The 10,597-nt window shown below is 43.7% G+C and overlaps 1 protein-coding gene across 1 annotated transcript in view; it reads left to right on the top strand.

Annotated features, from left to right (window-relative positions):
- The first annotated feature begins 7,404 nt into the window (after positions 1-7,404).
- The window catches only part of LOC137557929 (uncharacterized), a 259,888-nt gene continuing 256,695 nt past the window's right edge, over positions 7,405-10,597 (top strand). The window contains exon 1 of the mRNA XM_068271708.1: positions 7,405-7,857. Within this exon, the coding sequence (XP_068127809.1) occupies positions 7,449-7,857 (409 nt within the window). The 5' untranslated portion in view covers positions 7,405-7,448. The remainder of the gene's footprint in view (positions 7,858-10,597) is intronic.

The raw sequence follows: 10,597 nt of genomic DNA, 5'->3' as shown, positions 1-10,597 counted from the left end.
CAAGAAGAACATTTCTTCCAGAGTAAAATAAGCCATGAATTACTTTTCTCCTACAGTAGTAGAAATCTGACAGAACCAACAGATTTTGGGAGGGGTTTCACCGCAATATCAGTCATACTGCGCCCCCTGATGGTCTGTTTGTGAAAAGGAATAGATTTCTCGTGTAAAAGGGGGTATCAGCTACTGATTGGGATAAAGTTCAATTCTTGGTCGGAGTTTCTCTTTAAAGGGACACTTAAGTCAAACAAAAAAAATAAGTTTTACTCACCTGGGGCTTCCAATAACCAGCTGCAGCTGTCCGGTGCCCTTGCCATCTCCCTCCGATCCTCCTGGCCCCGCCGGCAGCCACTTCCTGTTTCGGTGACAGGAGCTGACAGGCTGGGGACGCGAGTGATTCTTTGCGTTCCTGGCCACAATAGCGCCATCTATGCTGCTATAGCATATATCATATACCATACAGCAGCATAGAGGGTGCTAATGTGTCTGGGAACGCGAAGAATCACTCGCGTCCCCAGCCTGTCAGCTCCTGTCACCGAAACAGGAAGTGGCTGCTGGCGGGGCCAGGAGGATCGGAGGGAGACAGCGAGGGCACCGGACAGCTGCAGGGGGCTATTGGAAGCCCTAGGTGAGTAAAACTAATTTTTTTTGTTTGACTTAAGTGTCCCTTTAAGTGTTGGATGTGTGTGGCCTGCTGCCACTTCTGCTGCTACAGGGGGATACAATGGAGTCAGTATCCGCCTTAGTTTCCTGTGTGGATTGTGGTGGTGGGAACTCCTCACACAGCCGGTCGCGTAGTACTCAGTGTGTCACCTTTTCTTTTGCAGCCGCTGGGTTGGGTAGGAACTTTTTCCCTTTGTAGTGGCGATCCAGAAAGGTGGCCAGCCAGTAATCATTCCGCTCTTGATTCTGCAGATGCAGAGGTCCCTCTATAGATGGCTCAACATGTGGACATACATATAAAATAGTGGACCCTTGGGCTCTTCCTCCTCCTGTCTCTCAGTAGGCCCAAAATATCTTCCTTCCCATCATGCCCGCATAATGACTTTTTCCCCCTGCTGCAGGCCTTTCAGGAGAAGTGTTGGAAAGGGAGGGGGTGCTAGTAGATCGAATGCAGGAGAAGAAAGGAGAGGAGTGGGGTGGCCCATGCTTTCTCACCACACCCATTAGCGGGGGTACCAGGTGCTGTAATGCCTCTTGCAGACTACTGCCTACTGAGTGATGGTCAACCAGTGAACAGTGAAGGACATGTAGCATCCCTTTCCGTGGCTGGTTGTCCAGCAGTCCATGCAGAGGTGGATCTGGGTGGACACCGAGAATGCTAATGCCTGTGACAGGTTTTCCATAACATGGTGATGCAGGACGGGCACAGCTGTGTGGGCTAAATAATGTCTGCTGGGTTTCCACCACTGCTGTGCACAGGCCGTCAGGTCAGGAAGGGAAATGAGTCAATGATGCTGTAGAGCAGCAGCTGCAAGACAAGTGATTTGGCAAGATTAGCATTCAGGTCAATTACTTTCTGGTTGGTTGGTGCCATGGTCTGAAGACTATCGCAGACGTCCAAAAGAGTGGGATTATGGAAGTGGGAGCTAGGGGAGCTGAAGGAGTCACTGGAGTACCATGCTTGATTGGACAAATGTCATCTGATGCCGCTTCATCTGCAGCCACTGTCTGGCACTTCCTCCCCGCTGCCTGAGTTCCCTGTTTTGCCCATGCGATAAAGCAAGGTGCAAAAATGAAATCATACCTAACAGAGCATGGTTTTGATCCATCAACCTCTGGGTTATGGGCCCAGCACACTTCCACTACACCACTCTGCTGCCTCAAAGGGCATGATTTGCTGTAGGTAAAAGTGGCGTTAAACTTCTTGGTGCAGACTTACTTCCTCCCTCCAAAAGACACACATACATCCCCATAAAATCATGTAGCAGCAACAACTAGTCTCTGTGGCCCAATTGATTAGTGCATTCGGCTGTTAACCAAAAGGTTGGTGGTTCAAGCCCACCCAGGGATGGTTTTGTGAAGGGAACTAATGTACCCTTCTTACACTTGAAGATTGTATACAAATGTAAGCAGACTGCAGAGTCATGCAGCAGGAGTGTGCTGGGCCCATAACCCAGAGGTTGATGGATCAAAACCATCCTCTGCTAGGTATGATTTCATTTTTGCACCTCGCTTTATCGCATGGGCAAAACGGTTTCCATGGCCCTGTAAGAGAAAGTGTTATAAGGGCCCTGCCGTAACATAGATATTACGGTAGCTAAGACTAATCCTGGGCCTTTCTTGTAGTTGAAGAGGTGAGTGAACTGTGACCCCACACTTTAAAAAAAAAAAACACAGCAAACAGCGAAGCTTCCCCATATTGGAGCATTGGATTTGGTAAAGTCTTAAGCCAATGTGTTGACTCACCACACAGCCCTGCACTCAGCATGTGTCTCATATGACAGTCTATAAGTAAGCTTTAGGTTAGCAGGAATGGTTGCATGGCCACCTAGCTTTTCATTCTTCCCACCCTTGCCCTGGAATCTTCTAGACTTCAAAGTGCTGTCCTTTGCTGTGTGTATGGTTGTTGGTGTAGTGGTGAGCATAACTGCCCTACAAGCAGTGGACCTGAGGTTCAATTCCCAGCCAAGGTATGTGAGCTTGCTTTTGACATACTACAATTCCCTGCAAGAAAAATCCCTGCGAGAGAGAGAGAGATGTGGTGGTGGTATGTTTTTAGCTTCTAAAACAGGATAAGAAACCATTTCTGGTTTTCAATTCGGGTATCCAAATCCGGCCGCGTACTAGGGTTGGATACCCGAATTCAGTTCGGGTATAAAAATGTCAAATTCGGATATCCGACCCGGATCAGATATCTGGATACCCGGATCCGGATCAATTCGGGTATTAAAAAGTACTACCCGAGCATCCCTGCCAGCAAGCTAGCTGCTGCCTTTCCTCTACTTTTGTTTCTGTACTGCTGCTAGCACGTCGTCGTCATCATCCACATGTTCCTCTAGGCCAATCTCTACAACCGCAGCCACTGATCTACCACAACCCTCTGCTGCTTTAATGCCACCCAGCAGGTCCTGTCCACACACTCAAAGTCTGTTTCCCGTCCCATGCATTGCATTGACTGATCTTCAGGCTCTTAAGGGGCCCATACACTCAGACGATTTTCTGGCCATTCGATCGATCCCGATCGATCGATCGATTGATCGTTTGAAAATCGGTTGGCCAATCGACCGATCGTTGGCCGATTTCGATCGATTTCGATGGATTTCCATCGACCAGGCAGGATGGAAAATTTAGGTCGATCTGATGAGATTGCTTATCAGTTTGCATTGGCCTTAATGGAAATCTGATGGCAAAAAAATGCCATCAGATCGAATTTCAATAGATTTCAAACTGAAATCTATTGGAATTCTTTCCTGGTAAAAAATGTTTTAAAAACGCATCAGATAGATCATCAGATGCATTTCTTATCTATCTGCTGCCAATCTGACGAGTGTATGGGCACCTTTAGTCATACAGACTGAGAGAGTCCTTGGGAGGTAGAGGCACCTTTTCAGTGCTAAATCTTGGCTGGGTGTGTTATGGCTTTGCTGGTTCCTGCTGCTGCTAAAGTTGTGCACCCAGAGATGCAGTCCACTATCCCCTGCACATGCCGCCTTTATTCCATGCTCCAAATACCTGTAGCAACACTGCTACTCCACACACATCTCTGACCTGTTTTATGGTGGCCATACACTTATAGATTTGCAGCAGATTCGACCATCAGATAGATTTCTGTCAGATGCCTGTCAAGTCCAATCTGACAGGAATCTATCTGATGTGTGCCACACAGTGGAACAGATTTCCAATAGATTTCAGAATGAAATCGATCTAAATTCATTATTGGACCATTAGATCCAATGCAACTCTATGGGCCATTGATCTGCTGCCAGCAGCAGATCGACCTTCATTTTCCATCCTGCCGCAAATAAATCGGCTGATTCTATAGAATCGATTTCGGATTGATCGATTCGATTGAGGGCTGAAATCGACCAGTGTATAGGCCCCTTAAATAAACTCTGTAACAACATTTTCAGCCTTATTTCTTCTATCCTATAAGTTCCTATACCTGTTCTAATGTGGTCTGTCTTGCTGCAGCCTTTCCTAGTTGCACAGTGGCTGTATTATCTCTGTTATATAATCTAATCTTCTTTCCTTTGTAAGCTTTGTCGGGCTCAGGCACTCAGGCAGGACTGTGTTGCTCTGCTGTGATAGGATAGAAGTTATACACACCCTCTCCATGCCCCCTGCAGGCTCTGTGTGAGTCACAGACTGAGCTCCTCTCAGCCTATCACAAGATGGTTAGCAGCCATGCCTTTTGTTTGTAAACACTGCCTAAAACTGGCAATTACAAGTCAGGATTGCAGCAGGGAGTGGCAGAAACAGCACAGAGGGGCCCAGGAGAACATAATGAACATAAAGTATGCTTTTTATTGTAAGAATTTTAGAGTACAGATTCTCTTTAAGATGTTGTGCAGCTGCCTCCAACCCTTTGCGGCTTCTTCTGCCCTACCGTGGGCTACCTGCCAGAAGTGGCAGGCTACCCTTTGACAATACATTGACAGTAATACACACATAGTCCCGTCCCCATTCTTCAGTCAAGGCATGGCGGTTAGTGGAGACTGCCAAATGCCTGACTGTATTCGCAAGCTACCTACCACTTGACAAAGGATGGTTTGTCCATCCGAAACGGCAACAGTCTATGTACCTGCGACGATGTGAACAGTCACTAGTATCATTGGTGTAATACCCTCTGTGAGGCCTCATTCACACCTAAAAATAAAAAAGCAAACGTAAGCATTTTGCGTTTTTGTGTGCTTTCTTTCCCCTCCCGTCTCCTGGCACTCCACTGCACACTGCGATTCCGGTAAAAGTGCTTTTCCAGAGCAATTTTGTAATTCACTCCTTGACGCAAGGCAGGAAGTGAACTCTTTCACCCGGAAAAGAATAAATAAAATGTATTTATTCTTAAAAACGCAAACACAATCGATGCACAAAATGATTTTGTGAGCGTTTGCATTTTTCCTATACCTTCCATTGAGGTAAATCGCCCCAAAAATGGTACAGGCACCACTTTGCTGAATGCACAGCGCATGAACCACGCTGATATGAACCTTCTCATAGACATTCATTGCACAAGCGTTTTGTGGGCAATTTTAAAAATCGCCTGCGCTTGAAAAAAGGCTGAAAACGCCCCTAGTGTGAACGAACCCTCACTGCAGCATAAGCTATCAATTACATTATTGTTTATTATTCAATATTTACTAATAGGCCAGGGTGCTTTTATTCACAGATGATATGTAATCAACAGTGGCGTAGCTAAGGAGCTGAGGGCCCCGATGCAAGTTTTACAATGGGGCCCCCCCAAACACTTTATACATAACAATTAATACGGCGTACCAAAACCTGCCAATGGTAACTACAGTGTCAGAGTTACAAGAAGGGGATGGGGAACAGCTAGTTAATGATTACCACTATTCAAAGTATCTATAGAAGTGATTATTATGAGCACAGGACCAATAGAGAGCTAATACTGCAGTTGAAGGAAGGCCTCTCGGGGCCCCTCTGGCCCAAGGGCCCCGATGCGGTCGCAACCTCTGCACCTCCTATTGCTACGCCTCTGGTAATCAAATCAAAGATATCTCTACTCGTGTGCTGGTCATCAGACGTTTCTTGACAGAATTAGCCTGTAAGAGTCAAACGGCCTTGACCGTAGCAAAGGCTACTTATCAGTGAGGAGTCCCACCCACCTATTTACTACAATGGTTAACCCATAACGGGAATTATGGAAAGAGGCATACATCAAACAAGGGCCCCTGGAAAAAAAAGAGGTGAAGGGTATAGCCGAAATGTTATAATATTGTTTATAAATATATTTCATCGTTTCTTCATGTAATAAAATCTGAAAATATCGTCTATAACAATGACAACGAAAATATATGTACAGTCGTAATAACTGTAGTAAAACATTGGTAAATATGACTTATATTTTACTACAACTAAACCTAACTGTACTCTCACACAGAATTCCACCTCTACCTATCCCTATCCCCTAGACCCCCCTGGTATTGCCTAACCCTAACACTCCCCCTGCTGGTGACTAACCCTAAAATCCTGCAAATAACATTAATGCAAAAAACAATATTTGATAAAATTATAACTCTTAAAATGAATTTCAAACTGCTATAAAAAGTTAAAATGATAATTTGCAAATTATCAAAATGAATAAATAGTAAAAAAAAAAAGTTAAACCGATAATTGACAAATGATCTAAACAAAATTTATTGGGCACCCTAATCTCTTCTTTGGTGCCCAATAGTCGATATTTTGCATTAGCGCCTATGGGGTGCCCAAATAGTCCATTAGCCCCAGGCGCCCTTTTTTTCTGATTCCGGTAAGATAACTCTCATTTACATCCGAAAAGGGAAACTAATGTAAGACTGTTTGTTCATAATACATAAGACTTAAAGTGTACCTGAGATGGGGGATTATAAAAAAAATATACATACCTGGGGCTTCCTCCAGCCCCTCCGGCCTGATTGTTCCCACATTGTCCTCTTCTGCCTCTCCGTTCACCCGCAACTAGCGCCGGGAAATCCTGCAGTCGGCGCAGACGCAGTCTGTCCAGGCGCAGTCCCGTCGCCAGGAGCATTCTGCGTCGTGGTAATGTGCAGGTGCAGAACACTCCCGGAGATGTGAATGTGGCGGGAGCGTGTGCAGCCGGGTAGTGCATACGCAGTTGGCTCGGACCGGGAAAACTTTCTGGGGCCAATTGCGGGCGAACGGAGAGGATGAAAAGGATGGTGTGGGAACAATCAGGCTGGAGGAGGCTGGAGGAAACCCCTGGTATGTAAATTTTCTTCATAATCCCCCATCTCAGGTTCTCTTTAACTGTTTAGATAAGGATATTGATGCGTTCCAAGTGCAGATAATTAATTCAATATATTCAGAGACAAGTACAGTAGCACACACTAAATGTGCACAGTATTCTGACTCAATAATGAGTGTAAAGTGTGAGTACTTCATTATGCAAAACATTTTTTCTCTACAAACTGTCAAAATACATTTCTTTAATATCTGAAAATGTCATATGTTTTGCTTGCTGATAATTGATAAAAAAAAAAACGTTGAATTTAAAAAAATTATAATTGAAATAAAAGACATACCTTTTTCTGCTATACATTAAAATATCCTCACTCGGTGCTACGTTGATTTTAAGTTTCGTTTCTGCTTTGTAATGCAATGCTTGGAATTATTTTCTACTTCCTCCTTGGCCACACCCTCACCAGTTATGGGTTACCTATAGGATGCACATTGCTGTAGCTAAATACACAGCTCTTGGAATGAGCAAAGTTGATTTTGAAAGGCTGATTTCAAATGATAACAGCACACTAGAAAGACGAGAGAAGCAGAGAATGGATTCTCCGGCAAAAAGACCAAGGCTGAATGAACGTATCCTGATTCGCCTCTGTGATAAATTCACCCGTACTGAGGTGGACGTTATTTGCCCTTTGATAAAAGCAGAAAACTCAATTCGTGTCCTCTACAAAGTTCAAAAGAAATTGCTGAACAGGGCCTTGGACAGTTCTGGAGTCCAAGCTAAAGTGAACTTCAAACATGCTCATTGGAAGTGCCCGCCTGGTGGACAGGAGAATGAGGGCAATCTTTTTATTGAATACGCTTCTCAACCACATAATGAAAGCAGTGTCCAGATACTCAAAGAAGAACTTAAACTACGATTATGTGAGATTTTAAAAGGAAACTATATTTTAGTTGAACAAGTTCAAGACATGGAAGAAATTGCGCTTCAGCCCCTTATTTCAGGTAACTTAATAAAGTGAATTACTGTTTTATTACTATTAAGCAAGCATGATCTGTCCTCAGGCTTTCCTACATGATATGTCACTTAATTTATCATTACCTGCTTTGTGAAGATGTAAACAGCTTCTAAACAGTTCATTTTTCATGAGCATGAATGTGCTGGTTGTCTTTTTCACAGTGCCAGCTTATATATGCATATATCTCTTCCCTTCTTTCATTTAATTTTGGTGTGATTACATGTAAAGGCGGCCACACACAATACAATATAATGATCCGATTTTATGGCAATTCAATAAAAATAATCAGTTGTCCCTAAAAATCAAAAGCTTTTTTTATTATTCAAGAGTTCCCATTTTTACTCGATAAAAGTAGATCGGGATTGTTGGATTTTTTAAAATCAAATTTTTATGAAAATGTTATGGTGTGTTTGTATTTAACAGTATGGGATGTAGGTGTGCATGCTATGTTGCTTACTATTGTATGTACATTTGGAAAAAATCTTTTACAATGTTGCAATGAAGCTATTGTTTAACCATTTAATGGCAAGCATACGTATTAAAACGTCATGCTTTAGCCTATTAATGGCAACATGACGTTTTAATACGTCGCGCGTTCCCGCCGCCGCTCCGCACGTGTCCGCGCCGCTGCCGCCGCCATTACCGTCGGGTTTCCGTGCTATGTGATTGGGGAAGAGGACCGAGCGGTCCTCTACCCAATCGCAGTGCCTGGAGTGAATGGACGCGACCGTGAACAGCGGCTACGTCCATTCACAAAAACAGGAAATTGTTACAAGTTAAATAAAAAAAAAAAGTGATCACTTCCTATTACGGAGAGTGTTCACTAGCGCCATCTTGTGGCCAAAAAGTATATTACACATACATGCACATACACAATATCAACATACACAGTATTAATAAATTAATACATTACATTTCCAACCCCCCCAAAAAAAACCCTTCAAGAAAAAATCAGCTTCAAATAAATAAATAAATAGTTGCCTTAGGGACTCAGCTTTTTTCAATCTATATTTTATATGGGAAAATGTATTTTACTTTATTACATAGGGGCTTGTAATTATGGCCAGAACAACAAAAAAAACCCCAGAAAAATAACACCTATATTTCAAAATAATATGTTGTCGCCATACATTGTGATAGGGACATAATTTTAACGGTTTAACAATCAGGACAACTGGGCAAATAAAATGAGTTGGTTTTATCCACTAGAGAATGTTTAATTTTAAAACTATAATGGCTGAAATCTGAGAAATAATGATTTTTTTCCATTATTTTTGTATTTTTCCCATTAAAACGCATTTAGAATAAAACATTTTTTAGCAAAATGTACTACCCACAGAAAGCTTAATTGGTGGCAAAAAAACCGAGGTATAGATCATTTTCTTGTGAGAAGTTGTAATAAAGTTATTAGGGAATAAAAGGGAGGAGCACTGACAGGTGAAAATTGCTCTGGTCCGTTAGGGTAAAAACCCTTGGGGGTGAACTGGTTAAACAAAACATTAAACACTTGAGGACCACAGGCTTACACCCCGCTAGTGATTAGGCTATTTTTTACAATTCAGCACTCTGCAGCTTTAACAGTTTATTACTCGCCTATACAACTTAGCAGCCACATTAATCTTACCTCCTTTTCTGCCCACCAACAGAGCTTTCTCTTGGTGGGATCTGATTGCTGCTGCCATGTCATTTTTTTTTTTATAAATTTAATTCTTTTTTTTTTATATAAAATATGCACATTTTTTTTATTTCCTTCCCTCCAACCTTCCCAGCCTCCCGCCAATATCCAGCACTATGATCACCTCTCATAGGCATCAGCCTATGAGAGGGATCCAGTTGTGAGCCACTCCAGGGGACAGCCAAGTGACAGGGCTGTCCCCAGTACAGCGCTGCACTAGATAGCAGCGCTGCGCAAAAGAAAATAACATTTCCCCCCCCCCCCCCCCCCTAACAACCTGACAGCTCTGATCATGGCTGGCAGGCTGTTCGCGGATGCGCGCATATTCCCCACTAATCTCTGCCTACAGGACCTGACGCCAATTGGCATTAGGCGGTCCTGTTGTCTGCAACCCTCCCATCACCGATTGGTGTTAGGCGGGAGGTAGCGGGTTAAATGGTGTAGGATAGATTGTCAATTTCCTTATATATACTCCCAAGCAATTGAGAGTCGTTACAAAGCTAGGGGTGATCTGTAACTCCTTTAGCACCAAGTCTTCTGAGCTGATCTGTGCCATTTTATACTAACACATGGGCCTGCAGCACAGCAGCAGGAAATTTGTGTGCCTACTAGCGGCGGAAGTTTGTGTGCCGCCATAGCGTCAATGAAAATAGCGATATTGAGGAGATATTGGGACTCCTGCGTCACCTATTAAAGCGATATTAAACGCTGACATAATTGTCAGGAACCGGCCCCGCGGCAAGCCTGCAGATACGGCTCCCATATGCAGGTTTGACCAGATTGAGATGGGAAGCAGCCTTAGTTGAGCTAACACAAGGCTGTGACCCCTCAGAACACTTCTCACTGCCACCACTAGATGTTGCTAGACACTTCCACTCTGCTGTCGAGTGATCTGCACGCAATCCACGTTTTCATATTCGGGTCAGCTTTGCGCTTTAGGCCGAATACGGGAATGCCACGCAGACACACACACACACAGTACAATCGTACAGTAGCAAGGCACAATCAGGAACTGAATCTTGTAACGCAAGTTACACTGCAGTCTCTCTAG

The sequence above is a fragment of the Hyperolius riggenbachi genome, chromosome 1 (assembly GCF_040937935.1).
Source record: "Hyperolius riggenbachi isolate aHypRig1 chromosome 1, aHypRig1.pri, whole genome shotgun sequence".
Classification (NCBI taxonomy): Eukaryota; Metazoa; Chordata; class Amphibia; order Anura; family Hyperoliidae; genus Hyperolius; species Hyperolius riggenbachi.
This window is presented reverse-complemented; position numbering and strand designations above follow the sequence as displayed.